This window comes from Pristis pectinata, chromosome 1 (assembly GCF_009764475.1).
Source record: "Pristis pectinata isolate sPriPec2 chromosome 1, sPriPec2.1.pri, whole genome shotgun sequence".
NCBI lineage: Eukaryota > Metazoa > Chordata > Chondrichthyes > Rhinopristiformes > Pristidae > Pristis > Pristis pectinata.
This window is the reverse complement of record NC_067405.1, coordinates 68,179,225-68,200,911: the sequence shown is the minus strand read 5'-3', so window position 1 is coordinate 68,200,911 and position 21,687 is coordinate 68,179,225. Positions and strand designations below refer to the sequence as shown.

Sequence of the window (21,687 nt, the reverse complement as noted above, 5' to 3'; positions counted from 1 at the left end):
GTGCTCTCAGGGCTGCTGTACTTGGCGCAGGTGTGGCCTGTTCCTCGCTCCACTGCCTCGGCAATCACTCGAGCCGTCTTTCAGCTTATCTGGGGATCCAAGATGAAGCAAGTCCAACAGGTCGTGCTGCATAAGTCCCCTGAAAATAGGGGCAAAGTGCACCCATTGTTGCCCTCATCCTGATGACCACCTTTGTGTGTTTGGCTCCAAGTACGTGGGCACCATGTGTCACTACATGCTGAGGTTCTAACTGTCCCTGGTGCTGCGGAAGATAGGCCTGGCCCCTCTACTGCGCAACGCCCCAATCAGCTGGATATTACCACACTACCTGTCCTTTGTGGAAGAGTTCTTCCAAGTAAACACCTTTGACCACAAGTCCATCAGACAGTGGTCAGCGTGGGATGTACTTCAGACACAGCGGGACAGGGACACTATGGATTCTGTGGGTTTGTTCCTGGAGCAAACGGTCCAAACCATCTGGCTGAATGCCTCTTTGCCAGATCTGACCGACAAGCACAAAGGCCTTGCTTGGCTGGCGGTGAGAGGTGCCCTCACAGTCAGAGCTTTCCTCTACGGACGACATGGCCCTCCCAATGTACGCTGCCTTCTATGGGCTGTTCTTGGGGACACACACCGAGACAGACATCAAATGCTGCTGGAAGGTCATCAGCTCGGTGAAGGATGCCCTTTGGTCTGCCCAAATCTTATTGGTCTTCCAGCACAGTGAGTTGACTGAAAGGGAATGCTGCAGACTGGCACAGTCCAGGCTGCAGGAGTACATGCTGAGGGACACACTGAAGCTCAGTGCAGCCAATGCTAAGGCTCTGTGGGGAAGGACCACTTGTAGCTCCTTCCGCTACTGCACATGGAGGGGCCGAGTAGGGTGGGGAAGCCCCTCGAACAATGAAAGAGGTATCATCTCAGTGAGCCACGTGAGAGGCAAAGGTGCTATGTTTGTGAGTTCTTTTTCTCCTTACGTTTTACACTACTGAATGTAACAACCATGAATGTTAAGCTTTTGTACTTTGCAATGTTTTGTTCATTTGTATGTATTTTTATTATTATGAATAAAGTTTATGAAATAAAAAAATAGAAGCAGGCCTCCATTCTCTGGAGTTTCAAAGAATGTGAACTGACCAAACTCTTAGAGGGCTGGATTGGGTAGATGCAGGAGGGGTGTATCCCCCTGCTGAGGAATCGAAAACCAGTGGTCTCAGAATAGCCAAATGGGATTGAAAAGAGGAGAAATTCCTTCACTTAGACTGTGGGGAATATTTGAAATTCTCTATCCTGGGGTGCTGTGAAAACTTAGTCATTGGGTTCATACAAATCAGAGGTAGATTAATTTTCTGGACACCAGGAGAAACACGGGATCTGGGAATAGGTGTCTGAGGTAGAATTCAACCACAGTCTTGTTGGATGGGGTGGATTCGAGGGGCTGAATGGCCTGTCTATCCTCCTCGTTCTTCAGTTTGCGCCTTAATGTGTGGGGCTGCGCTGCAGTGGGAAGGGAAAGAGTGAGAGGTCTGCGCGGTGGGCGGGGACTGTGGGGGCGGGGCCTGAGCGGTGGGCGGGGTCTGCGCGGCGCTGCGGGGGCGGGGTCTGCGCGGTGGGCGAGGTCTGCGCGGCGCTGCGGCGGGGCGGGGGGGGAATTCCGACACCGGGCTATATAATGACTCAGCTGGTTGGTGCTGATCTGACGGCTTTTCCGCGTTCGCCAGGAGGTGAGGCCTCATCGACTCCCGGCTCTGGAGCTGGGTGAACTGAGGCCCGTCTCCGGATCCCGGGGCTGCGGACGGCATCAGTGTCCCGCAGCGAGGCTCCGTAACCCGAATTTGTGCCGCGAAATGGGACGCGAGAGGGGGAAAAGTCAGGGGTCCTCATTCCTGGCAACAGTCCAGTGACCCCTGGGTGGGTTAGAGAGTGGGTACAGTCAGAATTCCTGCTCCTGGTTACGGTCCAGTGACCGTTGAGAGAAAACAGTCTGGGTTCCTGCACCTGATTACATTTCATGGACCCTTGGGTGGGTTAGAGAGAGGGAAGAGTCAGGGGTCTTACTCCTGGTTACAGTCCAGTGCCCCCCAGGTTACGTGAGGAACGAGTGAGGGAAGATCTGCCTTGGGAAACAATGATTCATGAGACAAGTACGGACAGGAAGTGTTGACTGGGGCAGGACTGAATGGGACGGGACTGGTGTGTTTGCAGTTGGGAATTTACAGGCATTGTGAACTTGATCTCACCCTTTACAGGTCTTCGGTGGGATGGATTCTGATAGGTTTCAGTTGAATAAACTTCTGAATGACATCAGTGAGAACCTGGGCTCTGATGAACTGAAAGCCATGAAATTCCTTTGCCGAGATTTGTTGAGCAATAACCAGCTTGATAAGGCCGATTCTGGGCTTCGTCTCTTCCAGTTTCTGCAGGAGAATGGCTTCCTTCGTGTGAATGACACTTTTATTGTTGCTGAGCTGCTGTACCGGACCAAACAGTTCTGGCTCCTAAAGAGGATGAAATGTGACAGAGAAAAGGTCTGCAAAGAACTGATGTGTCCAGGAAAGCCCTGGGTCTCATCCTACAGGTGAGCAAAGGCTTGTGCAGTGTGGCCAAACCCACAAAACCTGCTCTCTCTTCCGAATGTTCACCCTAGGAGACTGGGAAATGCTGGAGCAACCTTGGTTGTGTGGGTCTCATGCTCCGCTGGGTCCCAGTAGAGCTGCTGGTTATAAACCCAGCAGTAATTGCCATGAAAATGTTTAATGGTTCAGTACATCAAGCGCATTGCTTCAAATCTAAGCATTGCAGTAATTGATCTGGCACTGGGGAGAGGAAGCATTGCTTCTGACTCGTGTACCTGTTCAATAACTACTTGACTGGATATTTAAAGAGAGTTTTGATTTTTATCTAACCAGTGCTGTTCCTGACTTGGGAGTGTTTCATTGTAGCAACATAGAGGAAACTTGATTTTGCAATTAATCTCATCTGTACCCATCCTATGAGCATTTGGCTGGGCATTTTGAATGTTATGAAAAGCTTTATAAAATGTTATTCAAATTCTTCAGTAGATGCTGCTTTGGAAGGAGTGGAGAGGATTCTATTCTATTCTGCTTGCTCCTCATTTCTAATCTGACAAATATTTCATAATACTTCTAATTGCAGACAGCTCTTGTTTGAGGTATCAGAGGACATTACTATGAAGGATTTGGAGACTGTAAAACACTTCTTATATCAGTACTTGTCCAAGTCCAAGCTGGAGAGCATCAAGGTGCGTACAATGGCTGTGCCATATCTTCTATCCAACACACGTTGATCTGTGATTTCTTTCTCTAACAGAAGAGGTCTTTTAGCCTGCTGCTCCTCTGCCTCCGAGAGACAATTCCTTCACCTCATTCCCCTTGCCCTTTCATCAGACCTATTTTTACTTTCAGAAGACACACTTATCTGCTTCCCTTTTAAATGCAGTGATGGACTCTGCTTCCTTACTGTTTCTATGGGCCTCTTGTGCTCACGGCCTTCTGGAGATAAAAATATTCCTATAATATTCCCTCTTGATCTTTCGGTTAAATTAATGCTGTCTGATTATTGCCTCTTCCAAACAGAGGACACTGTTCTTGCCTGATGTACACGATAATAAGAATTAGCACCAGTTCATCATCTCTCCTCATAACCCAATGCCTTTCCTTTCTGGAATTGGTTCAATGAATCTTTCTAAATTGGCAGTGACAGAGGAGATCGGTTAGCTAGTAGGGAGGATTGTGAAAGCATTCTGGATGACATGTATAAGGGTGTGGGCACACAAGTTGCACACAGTTTAATTTGAAATGCAAGGTAATTTTTTGGAGGTAAAGTGAGGAATAGGAGTCCACACTAAACAGAACGTCTCTGAAAGATGTGCATGAACAGAGGACTACAAGAGCATAAACATATTTCGGTGAAGGAGCAGAAAGACAAACCTTAAAAATGACATCAAATTAAGATTTTGAAATAGTGAATGACAGTACAAGAGATAAGAACTAATGATAAATTTACACACATCATTGTCCAGGCCACCATTTTATACTGTGTGATGTTTTTGGCACTATATTATAAGAAAAACATTAACATACATGTAGGTTTGCAGCTTAGACTCAACTGGTGATACCAGGTCTGTTAATCTATGCTTCTGAGGAGGGATGTGAGACACTGAAGCAAAGGTTAAGAGGGGATCTAACTAAGTTTTTTTTCCCCCAAAATTATGTTGTTTTTAAGTGGTCAGGGAGTTGGTGACAAAGTGCTACCAAGTTACAACTGCATCTCAGAGTGAGGTGAGAGATTAGGAGACATTTATTTGAGGAAAGGTCTGTTGGAGTATGGACAAACTAACCCCAGGAAGTAACACACAAAAAGTGCTGGAGGAACTCAGCAGGTCAGGCAGCATCTATGGAGAGAAATAAACAGTCGACATTTTGGGACGAGACCCTTCATCAGGACTGGAAAGGAAGAGGGCAGAAGCCAGAATAAGAAGATCAGGGGAGGGGGAGGCGCACAAACAGGCTGGTGATAGGTGAGTCCAGGTAAAGGGGGAAGGTAGGAGGGTGGGGAAAGGGGGAGATGTAAGAAGCTGAGAGGCAATAGGTAGAAGAGGCAAAGGGCTGAAGAAGGAGGAATCTGGTAGGAGAGGGCAGTGGACCATGGAATAAGGGGAAGGAGGTGGGGAATAGATGGGCAGGTCAAGAGGGTGGGGGAAGGGGAAAGAGAAGGGGGGGCCACAGGAATGAGGGAAGACTAAGTGGGGGGGAGGGAGGGAAAAAAGGTGGGGGAGAAGAGGGGGTGGTTTACTGGAAGTTAGAGAAATCGATGTTGAGACCGTCAGGTTGGAGACTCCCAAGGTGGAACATGAGGTGTTGTTCCTCCAACCTGCGTCTGGCCTCAACGTGGCAGTAGAGGAGGCCGTGGATAGACATGTCAGTATGGGAGTGGGATGTGGAATTGCATTGGATGGCCACTGGGAGATCCTTGCCTTTGCGGTGGACGAAGCAAAGGTGCTCAACGAAGTGGTCGCCCGATCTGCGTCGGGTCTCACTGATGTCGAGGAAGCTGCACCAGATGCAATAAATGACACTGTCGGATTCACAGGTGAAGCGCTGCCTCACCTGGAAGGACCGTCTAGGGCTTTGAATGGTGCCATAGACAACCCCAGGGAATAATCAGATCCACCATGATATTATTGAATGGCTCAGCAGCCTTGAACGGTCTACTCCTGCTCCTAATTATAAGCTTGTATGTCTGGGATGAACATACCACATCTGATCTCTGGGCACAGGTTTCCTAAAAGTTGCAGTTGAAAGTATTCATCCTAATGCTCAGCCCTTCTTATCTGTGAAATCACCTGCAGTGATACAACTCCCTCCACCCAAAACTCCACTTCCTTTTACATCTCTCGTTTCAGCATGTCTTCAGCTGCTTGGAACTGCTCTTCTTTCCTCTCCACCTCCTGTTTTTCTTTGCCAGAATCCAGCAATGGATCAAACTTTCAGTCATACTTCTTACTAGCTCCACCTTTCTTCCGGTATTCATTTTCCTTCAATTTCTAAAGTGCCTTGTGAAAACTTTTGAAGTGCTATACAAATGAAAGTCATTGCCATCGTCATCCTAAAGTTAACAGACTCCACTCTGTGTTACTCTGTACAGCAAGATCAATAATGTCTGTTCGCATGGGAAGACATCCCTAGTATTTCACAGGAGTGTAAATAAACAAGTCTGATACCAAGCTAATTAAGGACATGTTTGGACAGATCAAAGAGGCAAGTTATAAGCAGTTTCCTAAAGGAGGAGGAAAAGGTAGAGAGGCAGAGAACTTTTGTTTGGGATGTTGGGGTGGCTGGGGGAGTTCGAGAGCTTCGAGCCACCAAAGTTGAGGCAATTGGACAGGCTAGGGAGCTACAGGCCAGTGAGCCTTGCATCAGTGGTGGGATTCTGAGGGGCAGGATTTATTTGCATTTGGAAAGGCAAGGACTGATTAGAGAGAGTCAGGATGGCTTTGTACTTGGGAGATAGTGTTTCACAAATTTGAGTTGTTTTGAGGAGGTGAGCAAAAGGATTGAGAAGGGCAGGGCAGTGGATGTTGTCCACATGGACTTTAGCAAGGCCGTTGACAAGGTCTTGCATGGTAGGTCCAGAAGGTGAGATCATATGGGATCCAGGATGAGATAGCAAACTGGATACATAATTGAATTGGTGGTAGGAGGCAGAGGGTGGTAATGGAAGGTTGCTTTTCAGATTAGAGACCTGTGACCAGTGGTGTGCTGCAGGGATCAGTGCTGGGTCCCCCATTGGTTGTCAAATATGTTAATGATTTGGAAGAGGATGTAGGCAGCATGATTAGTAAATTTGCAGATGAGACCAAAATTGGTGGTGTGGTGGACAGGGAAGAAGGTTGTCTAAGGTTACAACAGGATCTAGATCAACTGGGAATGTTGGCAAGGGAATGGCTGATAGAATTTAACTCAGACAAGTGTGAAGTGATACAGTTTGGGAAGTTAAACCAGGCCAGGACATACTTGAAGAATGGCAAGGTCCTGGGGAATGTTATTAAACAGCCAGACCTTAGGGTATCAGGTACAGGTACATAATATCCTGAAAGTGGTGACACAGAGACAAAGTGGTGAAGGTATGCTTGCCTTCACTGGCTGAGGCATTGAGTATAGGAGTTGGTACATTATGTTACAGTTGTACAAATTGTTGGTTAGGCTGCACTTGAAGAATTGTATACAGTTGTGGTTGCCATACTGTGATTAAACTAGAGAGGGTGCAGAAAAGATTCATGAGGATTTTGCCAGGACTGGAGAGCTCAAGGAGAGACTGGATTGGCTGGGACTGTTTTCCCTGAAGCGAAGGAGTCTGAGGGGTGACCACATAGAGATTTATAAAATCATGAGGGACATGGATAAGGTTGATGGTCAGTGTTTTTCCCAGGTAGTGGAGTCTAAAACTGGAGGGCATATGTTTAAGGTGAGAGGGGAAAGATTTAAAGGGGATCTGAGGGGCAAGTTCTACACACAGGGTTGGTGAGTATATAGGGGAAGTGGTAGAGGTGGGTACAAACACAACATGTAAAAGCCATTTGGACAGGTACATGTTTCGGAAAAGTTTAGAAATATGAGCTAAACATGGGCAAATGGGACTAGCTCGGGTAGGCACCTTGGTTGGCATGGACAAGTTGGGCTGAAGGGCCTGGTTCTGTGCTGCACAAGCTACATGAACATACAGAATTGAACTGGATGCACAAGGACCTGGATTGGAAGGGTGCAGATATTCTGCAGGGTTATAGGGCCAGAAGAGATTACAAAGGTAGAGCTGGAAATGATAAAACTGAGACATTAACTGGGAGCCAAAGACTCTGTGTGTGAGATCTGAATTATCTTAAGGGGATAATTAAGGGGCTGGAAATCTGAAATAAATACAGAAAATGCTGAAGGCCCTCAGCAGTTCAAGCAGCTCCTGTGGAAAGAAAAAAACAGGTCAGGAAAAATTGAGATGTCGGGAGTTAGGGATAGATAGATGTCGACAGGGTAAGAGGCCAGAGGTAAAGGTCCAGGGAGTTTTAGATTTGGGAGAAGGATCCACAGTCTGAGCTGAAGACTCTTGGCCAAAGAAATGGTCAGGGAGGTGGTTCCTGCAGTTCTGCAACATATTCTCTCTCTTGACCCTGTTCTCTTCCCACAGATGCTGCCTGACCTGAGTGTTTCCAGCATTTTCTGGTTTTATTATGGTGCACAGATGTTCACCTTGTAATTATTAATCACAAAAATCTAAAAAGCCCTAAGGGGTTGTTTATCTCTCAGGAAGTGGGGTGGGAATAGGACCCTACTAGACATTCTCTGCTGGTTCTGGGTTGTTGTGAGTTATTCTTCAAAATAAGATTTGTAGCATTTTAACTACAGGAGTGACATAGTGACCTGACAGTTAGAGCTGCTACCTCAGCTCAAGGACCCAGCGTCCATCCTGACCTCGGGTGCTGTTTTTGGGGGGTTTGCACGTTTTCCCATGAGCACTTGGGTTACCGCCAGGAGCTCCAGTTTCTTCTTGCATCCTAAAGACGTACCTCTTGGTTAATTGGCTGCAGTAAATTACCCCTAATGTAGGTAGGTGGGAAAAGAATCAAAGGGAAGTTGAAGGGCCTTTGTGAGGGCTCAAGGAAATGGAGAAGAAGGGGGAATGGGACTGCTCTGTTGTGAGCTGACATAGGAGTGATGAGCTAAATGGCCTCTAGTAAACATGCTACCTTGGCTGTCTCATCTAGTGGTCACTTTTCTAACTTCAGCATTATCTGCGCCTTTATTCGAATTCTTTAACAATGTCTGGTTTTATAGTTCGTGATAAACTTTTCTTTCAATTGGTGCAGACATTAATGAATTTATCTAAGGTTTCCCAACAATCCTGTGGGGATGGGTCTTCCTTCACCTTTGTTGTTCATGCATCAGTACATCCACATTTAATTTTACAAGTAGAGAGCAAACTCTCGCTTGTGCCCTTGTGAAGAGTAATCTGCAGCAAACTGTTTCATCTACATGCCCTCCCAAAACCCTTCTCCTGCAAAGGGAGAATTGCTAGTGAGATCTGCCATTGTATTAAATTACTGAACACATTCAATGTCGAGACATTATTACCAAGAGAAGTCAGCAGCATTTTCATCTGATTAACCCTGGCTGAAGGATTGTTGTGTAAGCTGAGGCTTCTTCCACAGACAATGCTGGATGCCCTCATTGAAATGGAGAAGGAAGGATTGCTGGAGGAATCTGACACAAGGCTACTGGAGGACATCTGCAAACAGCTTGGAGAGGACTTGGTGGCAAAGTTTGCACATTACCGAAGGGAAGGTAATGACCATCCACCTCAGCCCTGTCCCTACTGGGAAAAGCAGAAGGAATGGTTGGTGAAAGAGTCTTGAAGAATTGTAATACAAATGACAATGTCCTGATTCACCACTGTTTCACAGATGAAGCTGCCTTTATACCCATTGATAGGGTGATGATTTCAGTGAGACCACTCAGTGTTGGACTCCTGAACCTCTCCTTCCTGTTTGTGCCCAGAGTTAGAACACCATCAGGGAATTCTGGTGCTCTCCATTCCCAGTGTGGCAGAGGATCCTGAGGAAGTGGATGGTGAGCAGAGTCAAGGCAGTGGGTCAGTTAGAGAGCAGGACATTGGACAGCAGATGGTAGGGCTTGGTGTGATGCAGAAGGCAGCAGGAGCAGGACACTGCTGGTATGCAGCACACACTGCAGGTGGTATGTGCACTGGGGGCAGTAAGGAATCGGTGGAAAGCTTGTGGTGGGCAGATGATGTGTTACTGGGTGCTGGGCAGCTGGCAGGAGCAAGGCGGCAGGTAGTGTGTGGGGGACAGCAGCCATTGGGTTGTCCAGTGGCAAGTAGTGACAGTAGGCAGCAGGCAGGTCACTAGGTGACAGGTACTCTAGGTAGTGGGCAACAAACGGTGATGAGAAGCGTGGTGTGGATGGTGGCAGCAGGCTGTGGGTGCTAGATGCTGCGCAGGATATCCAGATGCCAGATAGCCGACTGATTCTTCATGTGAAACGGGTAAGAATGGAGATCCAGTGACGTCTCGGGGCACGTTAGGTGCCCCTGCCCTGTTTGTTCATCGTTGTCCTGGGTTTCAGGCTATTTCTCCTGTGCTTGCATGGCTTCCAGTTTAGAAGTTAGTGGCTGCTGACCTGAACCAGCACCTGCCAGGCCTGCCCCAATTCCAGCTGGGCCATTTACACCAAAACCCCAACACCCTGTAGTTTTGTTGTTCACTTGTTCCTTTGTTAATTTAGGAAGGGGGCAGGGTGAGGAATCTGTTCTGGTGAATCCAGTTCCTGAGACTAATTTTCCTGGGACCCCAGATGCACAAGATGCACAGTTCAAAGCCGTGCCTTCACTGGAGTTGCTGTCTGCTGTAAGTACCTAATCTGTTGTGTGTCCTTGAGTATGTTCTCGTGCCTGTGGACCTTGCAATAGGAGCAGCAAGTGTCCAATGAGATCATGGATTACCTCTTTCTTGTCACACAATCTCTTAAAGCCTTTTGTTGACAAAAACCTCCCAGCCTTGGTTTAATAGCTAAAGAGAGGTCCAAACTTCAGCCTCCCTATTTGCATAGAAGTGCTTCCTAAATTTAATCTTGAAGGCTTGGTTCTAAATTTCATCCTGGACTCTCCAACTGGCAGAACCAGGGTATAGAGAAAGAAAAAGTATTTCCCATTGCATCTTTAAAAAATACATATTACTCAAATCGCCCCATAACCACCTCACTTTCAGAGAGTACAAACCTGGTTTGTGTAATCTCTTCTGGCAATTTATCATTCTGGTAAATTTGTAGCACATTGATCCAAGACCAGTATCTCCTTTCTGAGGTGTAGCGTGTAGAACTGCAGTACTCTAGTTGTTGGCTTGCTATGTCTTTAGCATAACTTTGTACTTTATGTTCATGCCCTTGAGATTTAAAGGCTGGTTTTCCATTTTGATTATTTTCTGTCCCTTTCTTTGGCATTTTGACAACTTTGTCTCTGTAGACCACTGCTGCGCTTAGCTTTTCACCATTGTGTTGTGTCATTTTAAGTCAAAATTGGATGAATTGACATATGCCATTATTTTATTGATTTGATGCTTCTATCTACTCAGTTTTTGGAGCCATCAATCTTTGGGACAGAGAGAAACTTGATTTCATGTCTCATTTAAATGGTGACGGTTTGGGACTTCAGTCGAGGGATTCATCACATACTGTCAATTTGAGAACCTGCCCACTTTCCCCACTAGAACATAAAGTACAGCACAGGAACAGGCCCTTCGGCCACAATGTTGTGCCGAACCAACTAAGATAATGACGCCTCATTAAACTAATCCCATCTGCTTGCACGTGGTCCATATCCCTCCATTCTCTGCATATTCACGTGCCTATCCAAGAACCTCTTAAACACGCCTATCGTATGTGCCTCCACCACCACCCCTCTCCAGGCACCCACCACTCTCTGTGCTTTAAACAAAAAAACTTCCTTCACACGTCTCCTTTAAATTTTCCCCCTCTCACCTTAAATGCATGCCCTCTAGTATTAGACATTTTGACCCTGGGGAAGAAAATACTTTCACTGTACCCTAACTATGCCTTTAATGATTTTATAAACTTCTATCAGGTCTCTCCTTAGCCTCTGCTCCTCCAGAGTAAACAACCTGAGTATGTCCAACCTCTCCTTATAGGACCTGCCCCTTAATCCAGGCTGCATCCTCATAAACCTCTTCTGCACCCTCTCCAAAGCCTCCACATCCTATAATGAGGCAACCAGAAGTGAATGCAATATTCCAGATGTGGCCTAACCAGAGTTTTATAAAGCTGCAACATAATTTCCCGACTCTTGAGCTCAAAGCCTTGACGAATAAAGGCAAGCATGCCATACACCTTCTCTGAGTCTGTCTCCAACTGCTCACAGTTTCCTAATCAGGTCAATGAGTTGCCTTCCAATTGATGCACTTCAACTATAGCTAACAATCTTATGGAGAGTTGTACTAAATTCTTTCTGAAGTATCGAAGCTGAAAACTGGGCGCCCGAGTGCTCTGAAGGAGATGGTGCGTCATACTGTTCCCTGCCCTTTGTTCCTTCACTCACTGACTATTCATCCAGTGGTTCTGGTGTGTCTTTTAGATCTGACACAAATCCTAGCATCAAACATCAATCCTGTCTTTCTCTTCAATGCAGGGACTGACAGGATCTTCCTTGTCAATGGGACTCCAGAATTCATTTTCACAACCTTCTGGTGCGTAAACTTAAATTTCTGGGATTCATTTAATAGTTTGGAAGCTTTTGTCTATTCTCCAATTGGATCAAATCAGTCTGAAGTATCCAGCCTGTTGATAAGAATGTTAGAATCTAATAACTGGTGGTTACAGGTATGTTATTATGTACCAGTGGGGTTCAGTATTCATGAGTCCAAGGCTGTTGGTGTATAACGTTGGTGACTACTGGTTTGACTATATCACACTGAGGCGTGGTACTGATGAGGACAGGTTTGTTCCAGTATAGTATGGGTTATGGACTCTCGACATAACACCGGGATATAGTCCCGAAAGATAAAGATTTGCCATTGTGTAAAGCAGATTACTGGTGAGTACCGGACTATCACTATATTCGTATCACTATATCAGCAGTAATCAGCTATATTACTGCTGGGAACGTGACTGTCAACTGCATATCACCAGTTAATGTACTGGACTGTTTCAGTGTTGCTCCCTGTACTGGTACAGAACCCAAAAACTTCACTGTCTTTGCTACCAGTTTCTATGCTGCTCTCACTTTCACAGGGTCCATGGATCAGTCTTCCCTTTATGGACGTATACTTTATACAGTGGCAGACCTGTACCCAGGCAATAATGAACGCAAGCCTTATAGTGACTGTTCTATATTCACTACTGCCATGCCCCAATACAAGTTTGCAACAGACTACATCCAGTTTCACATTCTATTCTTAAAAAGTGACATTATTTCCAACAATATTACACCTGTGTTATACAGTGTGTGTCAAAATCCATTATAAGCCAACCAACTCCCATAGCTACCTCAACTATACCTCCCACTGTGTCCGATAAGGTTTCCATTCCATTTTCCCATTTTTCTGTCTCCATCATAACAGCTTGGCTGATGAGATTTCCACAGTGCCTATAAGATTTTGTTTGTCTTGTTTCTTAACTGCAGCTTCCCCTTTACAATGGTTGATAAATTCTCAACTGCATTTCCTCTATTTTCTTCAGTCACCCCCTTCTCCCAAACAGAACAAGAATGGGTTTGCCCTTGCCCTCACCTCCCACCTCACCAGCCTTCTCAACCAATGGATTACCCTCTGGACTCAAGGGGTTTCCACCACAAGACACTTTTCATTCAGCATTCTGAAGGGACTGTTCCCTCCATGATCCCTGATCCAGCTCCCTGATTACAGTCCCTATCCCACTATCCGGGGACATTAAGTCTTTCCAAGTGAAGCAGCGATTCAGTTGCTCTTCTTCCAATTGCATTCAGTGTTTACAACGTGGTCTCCTCTACATTGGAGAAACTACAGGCAGATTGCAAGATCGCTTTGTGGAATGCCTGTGTTCATCTGCAGGGCAACCTCCAGCTTCCATATTCCTGTCCATTTAACTCTGTCTTTAGCCTCCAACATTACTCCAACATCAGCTTAAGGAACAGCATTTCATCTTTCATCTTGGGATTCCATATTGAATTCAACAATTCCATGGAACCTCTCTATTTTTCTCTCTCCATAGATGTGGCTGTACCTTTCTGTTTCAATTTATTTCTCTTTTTTTTCCTCTTGTCTCAAAGTGCAGGTTCTTAATGTAGTTGTATCTTGATAACTTTGGTCTGCATCCAATCACAGACCTGAATTGTGTGATACAGATTTATTTTTTAATTGTATTGCGGTATAGAACCAACTGACAAAAGTGCACAACACAGAAAGCATTAGTGGCTGGGACAGATCTGTCATTGTATAGCATTCATTTATGGTAATTATGACCACCAGTCTGGTACTGTGTCATACTAGTATTGTACCAGGGAATATGGTTCCATAACACTGGGATACAACATTGGCAGGTTCAGGTCTGTTTTATAATAAGGGGACTGTACAAGAAGGTACAGGTCAGTTGCCACGTGCTAGTCAGAATGGGAAGACCAGAATGGTTAGGATGGATATGTGGCTTGAGCAGGAGGGAGGTTTTCAAATTCCAGGGGCATTGGAACCAGTTCTGGGGGAGGTGGGACCAGTACAAACCAGGTGGTCTACACCTGGGCAGGACTGGGATCAATGTCTGAGGGGGATTGTTTGCTACTGCTGTTGGGGAGAGTTTAAACTAATACGGCAGGGAGATGGGAATCCGTGCAGAAAGACTAAGGGAAGCAAAGGAGAGACCATAGCAAAAGTTAGAGAAGAGAAAAGTAAGAGTGGAGTCCAGAAAAGTCACATTGCAAAGGACACAAAGATTACTGGATTCTAAAAGGACAGTGAGTGTAAGGACACTTTATCTGAATGCCTGTAGTATTCGAAACAGTCAGTGAACTTGTGGCACCAATCAGTACAAAGGGGTATGATCTAGTGGCCATCACAGAAACGTGGTTGCAGGGTGGAGATGAGTGGGGATTAAATATCCAAGGGTATCAGGTAATATGGAAGAATAAGCGGGAAGGTAAGGGAGGTGGGGTAGCGCTCTTAATTGAGGATGAGATCAGGACAATAGTGAGAGACTATTATAAGATCTAAGCAGAATGTTGAATCCATCTGGGTAGAGATTAGGAATAATAAAGGGAACAAAGTCACTGGTGGGAGTTGTCTATTGGTCACCAAATAATAACATTACAGTGGCACAGGCGATAAACCAAGAAATATTTGATGCATGTAAGAATGGAATGGCAGTTGTCATGGGGGACTTAAACTTCCACATAGATTGGGTGAATCAAGTTGGTTGAAGCAGTCTCGAGGAGGACTTGATGGAATGCATCCATAATGGCTTTCTTGAACAGCGTGTCAGTGAACCTACAAGGGAAAATGCTATCTTAGATCTGGTCCTGTGCAATAAGACAGGTAAAATTAATGATCTTGTAGTGAGGGATCCTCTTGGAAAGACTGATCATAGTATGATTGAATTTCTCATACAAATGGAGGGTGCAATAGTTCGATCTAAAACCAGTGTATTATGCCTAAACATGGAGACTATGGCAGGATGAGGGAGGAGTTGGCTAGCGTAGACTGGGAACACAGGCTATATGGAGGAACAGTGGAAGACTTTGAAAGAGATTTTTCACGGTGCTCAACAAAAGTATATTCCAGTTAAATGCAAGGACAGTAAGGATGGGGAGAGGCAGCCTTGGAAAACTAAGGAAATAAAAGAAGGCATCAAGCTAAAAGCTCATGCATACAAAGTCGCCAAGAGTAGTAGGAAACTGATAAATTGGGAAAACTTTAAAAAACAACAAAGAACCACTAAGCAAGCAATAAGGAAAGGGAGGATAGTTTATGAAGTAAAGTAGTACAAAATACAAGAACAGATAGTAAAAGCTTTTATAATTAGAGCGGAAAAGGGTGGCTAAAGTGAACGCAGGTCATTTGGAAGATGAGAAGGGGGAATTAATATTGGGTAATGCGGAAATGACCGAGGCCTTGAACGACTGTTTTGTGTCTGTCCTCATAGTGGAAGACGTGTCTAATGTGCCAAAGAGAGACATTATGGATGCAATGGGAGGTGAGGACCTCAATACAATCGCTAAAGAGGTAGTGCTGAGCAAACTAGTGGGCCTAAAGGTAGCCAAGTCCCCTGGTCCTGATGGGATGCATCCCAGGGTACTGAAGGAAATGGTGGAAGTTATAATAGGGACGTTTGTGATAATTTAGTGAAATTGTCTGGATTCTGGGCAGGTCCCAGCAGATTGGAAGACAGCGAATGTCACGCCACTGTTTCTTTTTAAAAAAAAGAATGTAGGGAAAAGGCAGGTAACTATAGGCCTGTTAGCTTAACGTCTGTAGTCAGGAAAATAGTTGAAGCTATCATTAAGGAAGAAATAGCAAGACATCTGGATAGAAGTGGTTTCATCAGGCAGACACAACATGGATTCAGGAAGGGAAGGTCCTGTTTGACAAACATACAGGAGTTCTTTGAGGATATAATGAGCGCAGTGGATAGAGGGGAACAGGTGAATGTCGTATACTTGGATTTCCAGAAGGCGTTCGATAAGGTGTGCCTAGAAGACTTGTCCATAAGATGATGCATGGAGTTGGGGGTAATGTTTTAGCATAGGTAGAGGGTTGGTTAACCAATAGCAGGCAGAGAGTTAGGATAAGTGGGTGTTTCTCTGGTTGGCAATCAGTGGTGAGAGGGGTGCTGCGGGGGTCAGTGCTGGGCCCACAACTGTTCATGATATACATTCTCTATTTGGAAGAGGGGACAGAGTGTAGCGTATCTAAGTTTGCTGATGACACCAAATCGAGTGGAAAAGCAAATTGCACAGAGGATATGGAGAGTCTGCAGAGAGATATAGATAGGTTAATTGAGTGGGCAAGGGTTAGGCAGATGGAGTACAATGTTGGTAAATACAAGGTCATTCATCTTGGAAGGAAAAATAGATCAGATTATTATTTAAATGGTGAAAGACTGCAACATGCTGTTGTGCAGAGGGACTTAGGAGTTCTTGTGCATGAATCGCAAAAAGTTGGTTTGCAGGTGCAACAGGTTATCAAGAAGGCAAGTGAAATGTTGGCCTTCATTGCTAGAGGGATTGAATTTAAGAACTGGGAAGTTATGCTGCAACTGTACAGGGTCCTGGTGAGGCTGCACCTAGAGTACTGTGTGCAGTTCTGGTCTCCTTACTTGAGGAAAGATACACTGGCTTTGGAGGTGGTGCAGAGGGGATTCACCAGGTTGATTCGGGAGATGAGGGGGTTAGCCTATGAGGAGAGATTAAGTCGCCTTAGGACTATACTCGCTGGAATTCAGAAGAGAGGGGATCTTATAGAGATATAAAATTATGAAAGGGATAGATAAGATAGAGGAAGGAAAGTTGTTTCTACTGGTAAATGAGACATATCCTCAAGATTTGGGGGAATAGATTTAGGACGGAGATGAGGAGGAACTTCTTTTCCCAGAGAGTAGTGAATCTGTGGAATTCTCTGCCCAGGGAAGCAGTAGAGGCTACTCGTTAAATATATTTAAGACACAGTTAGATTTTTGCATAGTAGGGGAATTAAGGGTTTTGGGGAAAAGGCAGATAGGTGAAGCTGAGTCCACGGCCAGATCAGCCATGATCTTATTGAATAGCAGAGCAGGCTTGACAGGCCAGATGGCCTACTCCTCATCTTCCTGACTTGTTATGTTCTAATTCTGCGCTACGTTACTGAAGGTCAAAAAACAACAGATACTGGAAATCTGAACATTAACTGATTCTTTTCTCATAGATGCTGCCTAACTTGCTGAATGTTTCCAGTATTTTCTGTTTTGTGCATATGGGATTCTCTGAATGCGTACATATTTGTTTTAGAGTGTAGCTGTCATTGTCTACATGTAGCAGTTCATTTTCTGTGCACAGGAAGCTGAAAGTCACAACAGGTTCTCAGGGAGCTGACTGCAGCAGTCTAGGATGCAGAGTTTGCTTCTCATTTTTGTTGTTTTATGTTCATATCACAGCCTCTCAAGATCAGCAAGTGCCTGTACAAGATGCCAGTATCAGCTCTGCCATGATTACTGAGAGTCAAGGTAACCAGCTACATCTGGAGAGGAAAAGAGTGACTGAAGAGGAATGAAGGAAGAGTGTAGAGTTAGATGGTCAGAGTGAGGAGAGCAAATGAGAAATGGGGGAGAGAGAGGCACTTAAGTAGTGAGCAAGAAATGTGTTACAGTGCATTAACTATGACTTCCATTTTAAAATAAAAGTCAAGACACTCCGTTAAATAACAGAAGAATCACCTGGATCGAGGAAGCTGTTTGGGAATGTGAAAGGAATCAGTCAGGGAGTATCTGGAGGGGCAGCTTCTGATTTGTGAAAGCCCACCTGGGTTTGAGAAGATCACACGTGTCCAGTGAGTTGCAGATCTGATGATTGAGAACAAGGCAGTGGATGGCATCGGCCTGGTTTAATACAGCACCATACTGAAGTCTGATTTACAGGTTCTAGGTTGGATGCAGCAGTATTTGTGCAGAACAGTATCATCCAAACGTCAGAGCTCCAGAGGTTAAATTACAGGGAGAGATTGTGATGCGGTACTTGATTAAGGTTTTTAGGATTTTGGAAGTGCATAGAAACTCTTCAATTGAAAGGACATGTGATCAGAGCCAGAGAGAAATGAGGAAACACTTCTTTATACAAAGCAATGGTAGATATGTGGAACCCTCTCCCACAAATTCTGTACATGCCAAGCTAACAACTTAAAATCTAAGTGAAAGATATTTTCTAGCCAGAGGTATTAAGTAACATGGAGTCAAGCTGGCGGATGGATACAGGTTTCAATTCAAACAGGATAGAATTGAATACTGAAACAGCATGATGAGTTAGAGAAGTATGTGGTTATTTCCATGCAAAGGATAGTATGTGGGGAGGTGTGGAGGAATCAGATGGTCAGTGGGTGTTGACAAGGTGCTGGAACATTTTCTGATTGCTCCTTTAGATCAGGATGCAGTGCACCACAAAGGGATGTAAAGAATTTATTGTTTTGGAGAATTTGGATCCAGGCAAGTTCCAGTTGAGTGCAAATTTAAAGGGAGCAATTTAAGTTGTTGCTTGTAAATAGGGTTTTAATAATCTCTTTGCCAAAAGTTTGCATGACGACAACTTATCTTCCACCATAAAAGAGTTGTGTGGGTGAATACCCAGGTCTCTGGTCACTGTAACACCAGGCCATTTATATTGCAGTTGTATTTACAGATGATCTGCCTGTTTGTGCTTTTGCAGATCTGGGGGAGCTGGATAGCAACATTTCCCACAACATTGGGCTGACTTCTGACTCTCAGGTGAGAACAGGTTACTTATTGTTTGCCAAATTTCTATTTTGTTAACTATTTCCTGCTTTGTGTGTCTTCAAATCTTTCAGCTGGATCTTGGCGATTAAAAATAATGATGGAATATTGGCCTTAATCAGTAGTAGACAGGAATTCATAAGGGTGGAAATTATTGGGGCAAAGTTTATTGTTAAAGATTAAATTTAAATAGCTGCAACATTGCTGCTGCTTGTACTTGTACAGAACTTGAAAATTTCATTACCTTCACCGCCAATTTCTATCCTCACTGCCACATGACATATTTCTGACTGTTTTCTTCCGCTTCCTGACTTCTCTATCTCCACCTCGGAGAATAGGGTAATAATTCATGTCCATTTCAGTACACCGACTCCCATAGATATCTGGATTACATCTCCTCCCACTCTGCTTCCTGTATGGACTCCGTCCCATTCTCCCAGTTTGTCCTTCGCTGCATCTGGTCTGAGATGAGACTGCACATCTGTACCTTTGTCAATGAAAACCACCATGGCTCCCCTTTCCCTAGTCAACAGAGGTCTTTACCATATCTCGTCTGCTTTCAGCTTCTATCCTCCCAGCCAGAACAAGGAAAGGATCCTTTGACTTCACCTTCCACCCCACCAGCTTCCAAATTGGCAGATCATCCTCCAGAATTTCCACCACCTTCAATGAGATGCCACTGTTCAAAACAACTTCCTCCCCTCCTCTTTCAGTATTACAAAGAGACTGTTCCCTCCCAGCTCCCTGGTCCATTTTTCCAGCTCCAACAACCACTCCCCTTTTCACAGTACTTTCCTTTTTATCACTTGCCCATTTATCTCTTCCAACTATGCAGGGACTCGAACAGTCCTTCCAAGTGAAGCAGCAATTCACTTGCACTTATTCCATTTTAGTGTCCTGTACTTGCTGCTCAGTGTGGTCGCCTTTACATTGGAAAAGCCAAACACAGGTCAGGTGACCTCTCTACCAAACACCTCCATTCAGTCTGCAGACTGATCTCCAATTTCTAGTCACCAGACACTTTAATTATCCATCCCACTTTCACACTGACCTTTGATCGCCTGTGTCGCTCCAATGATCTCAGCTTGTGTCTGGGCGTTTACAGCACTCAGGACTGAATATTGCATTCACCTGTTTCATATAAACAACTTGATTTTTTTTCCCCACAGAGGTAGCTTTACCTTTCTGTTTCAATTTGTTGATTTATCATTCTTTTCTATGTAAGATTTTTTTAAAATAATTATTCCCTTGGCAACTTTGGCCTGTGCCCGACCAGACATTCCCTCTCCTTTCTCCACCTCTCTCCCTCTATGCAATTTGAAATTTGCTTGTTTCTTACTTTTCCCATTCTGATGAGGGATCCTTGATCTGAAGAATCATCTGTTTCTCTCCGTGCAGATAGTCTAGAATAAGGGGGAAATTGACTTAATACAATAAATAGGAAAAACCTTAGAATTTAGAACGAGGTTGTTCCGGGTGACCGGGTGATGTAGTAGAAATTTCATGATCTTATTTGTCTGAAGGAGATACTTAGCCGCTATAAAATGGAGAGCAACCCTAGGGGCTACTGTGTCATAATCAACAACAGTACCTTCCAAAACATGCCACCACGCAGAGGAACCGACAGGGATGCAGGTAATGACTGGAATCCCCACCTGATCCTCCAACCTTTGTAGATCTGTCTGGGTAAGTGGGGCCATAGTCTCACCACTGACATTGGTCTGTGTCCCCGCAGAGCGGCTGACGCAGGTTTTCACCTGGCTGGGGTTCATAGTGAAAATAGAGGAAAACCTTTCTGCTGCGGAGATGAAGAAGAAGATGGGTGAGTACCGTCAGGAGGACCACAGGGCCTTCGACTGTTTCGTCTGCTGCATTCTGACTCACGGCGAGAGGGGAGTCATGTGCGGCACAGACGACAAGCAGGTCTCCATCCGCGACATTACCTCGTGCTTCTCGGCTTCGCAGTGCCCTTCGCTCCAGCAGAAGCCCAAGGTCTTCTTCATCCAGGCGTGCCAGGGCACGGAAAAACAAGAGGGCATCACAGTGGAGGAGGACAGCGTCCTCTCGAAGCTGGAGGAGGATGCAGTCAGGGCCACTCGCGCCACCATTCCTGATGAGGCAGACTTCCTGTTGGGCATGGCGACAGTGGAGGGATACGTCTCCTTTCGGCACATCATGGAGGGCACCTGGTACATTCAGTCACTCTGCGAAAACCTGGAGAAACACTGCCCCAGGTATTCCACCCTACGCCTGGGCTGAGACACGGGTGGGTGGTGGGGTGCGGAGGAGAGTGGAGCCAGGGACGAAGAGGAGTGGAGACGTGGGTAAGCAAAGGGAGGGACACTAGGGAGACCAGGCCATTGCAAGGAAGGGGGCAAGGCACAAGAGGGGGAGCTGGGCAATCAGAGAGTGGGAGTAGGGAGAATGGGGTCAGGGTGAGAGTGGGTGAGGGAAGGTTAGTTGTATAGGTTAGAACGGAGAATATGTGCAGAGAGGTAGGGGCGGAGGGTGAGGGGGTTGGGCAGATACTGTATTAGGACGGTCATTCTGAGATGCCCCAGGCCCAAGCTGTCGACCACTTCTGTTGCTGGACCTGGCCTCTGTACGATGTGAGCGACTGTATTGATTGGAGCAATTTCACCTGATGGGACTGTCTCTCTATTTCCACTCCAGCCAGGACCTCCTGAGCATTCTGACCAACGTCAACAACGACGTAAGTGAGAAGAAGGACAAGAATTTCAAGACCCAAATGCCGCAGCCAAGCTACACCCTCAGGAAGAAACTTTACTTCCCAGTGGCAAAAAGCTTTGCCGATTTCATGAATTCCTCACCGTGTTTCCGCATCTGATGCTCCCGACAGTTCCCGGAGTTGCTGAAGGTTCTGGGGATGTCGGGTATGCAGAGGAGAATCAGGTGTGTTGGAGTGTTTGGAGTCTGGGATCCGGGGGTGCTAAGTGGTCGGGGGAGAATGTACAGAGGATCCGTGTGAGTCCCTGCCTGAGGGACCCTCCACTTTGATGTGAAAGTGGTCCATCAGGCTGGACTCTGGGTGTCTCTGCTGTGAATTGTGTTAGCACTTCACATGCCTTCCAGAGACATTTTTTATATATAATTGTACTTGGTAATTTTTTTTAGAAAATACTTTATATTTTGTAAGAAATAAAAA

General features: G+C 45.4%; 1 protein-coding gene across 4 annotated transcripts; it reads left to right on the top strand.

Moving 5' to 3' along the window:
* The first annotated feature begins 1,612 nt into the window (after positions 1–1,612).
* Positions 1,613–21,686, top strand: LOC127573120 (caspase-8-like). 4 transcript variants are annotated; one of them, XM_052021048.1, is made up of 11 exons: positions 1,613–1,724; positions 2,250–2,578; positions 3,157–3,262; positions 8,723–8,855; positions 9,816–9,937; positions 11,731–11,788; positions 17,196–17,264; positions 18,457–18,515; positions 20,045–20,156; positions 20,257–20,755; positions 21,195–21,686. In XM_052021048.1, exons 2-11 carry the CDS (start codon positions 2,262–2,264, stop codon positions 21,367–21,369), a joined length of 1,650 nt encoding a protein of 549 aa, XP_051877008.1. In that variant the 5' UTR covers positions 1,613–1,724; positions 2,250–2,261; the 3' UTR covers positions 21,370–21,686. The 4 variants fall into 4 exon arrangements, with proteins under 4 accessions (XP_051877008.1, XP_051877024.1, XP_051876999.1 ...); XM_052021064.1 differs by having other exon boundaries at positions 1,692–1,724; positions 2,415–2,578; XM_052021039.1 differs by lacking the exon at positions 1,613–1,724 and adding an exon at positions 1,750–2,144.
* Position 21,687: the final 1 nt, after the last annotated feature.

What these genes read in the sequence shown, in the direction of transcription:
- LOC127573120 (XM_052021039.1), top strand. An exon ending in TTCATTTTCACAACCTTCTG is followed by an intron (nt 11,789 to 17,195) that starts GTGCGTAAACTT and finishes TTCATATCACAG; the next exon opens with CCTCTCAAGATCAGCAAGTG. An exon ending in AGGAACCGACAGGGATGCAG is followed by an intron (nt 20,157 to 20,256) that starts GTAATGACTGGA and finishes GTGTCCCCGCAG; the next exon opens with AGCGGCTGACGCAGGTTTTC.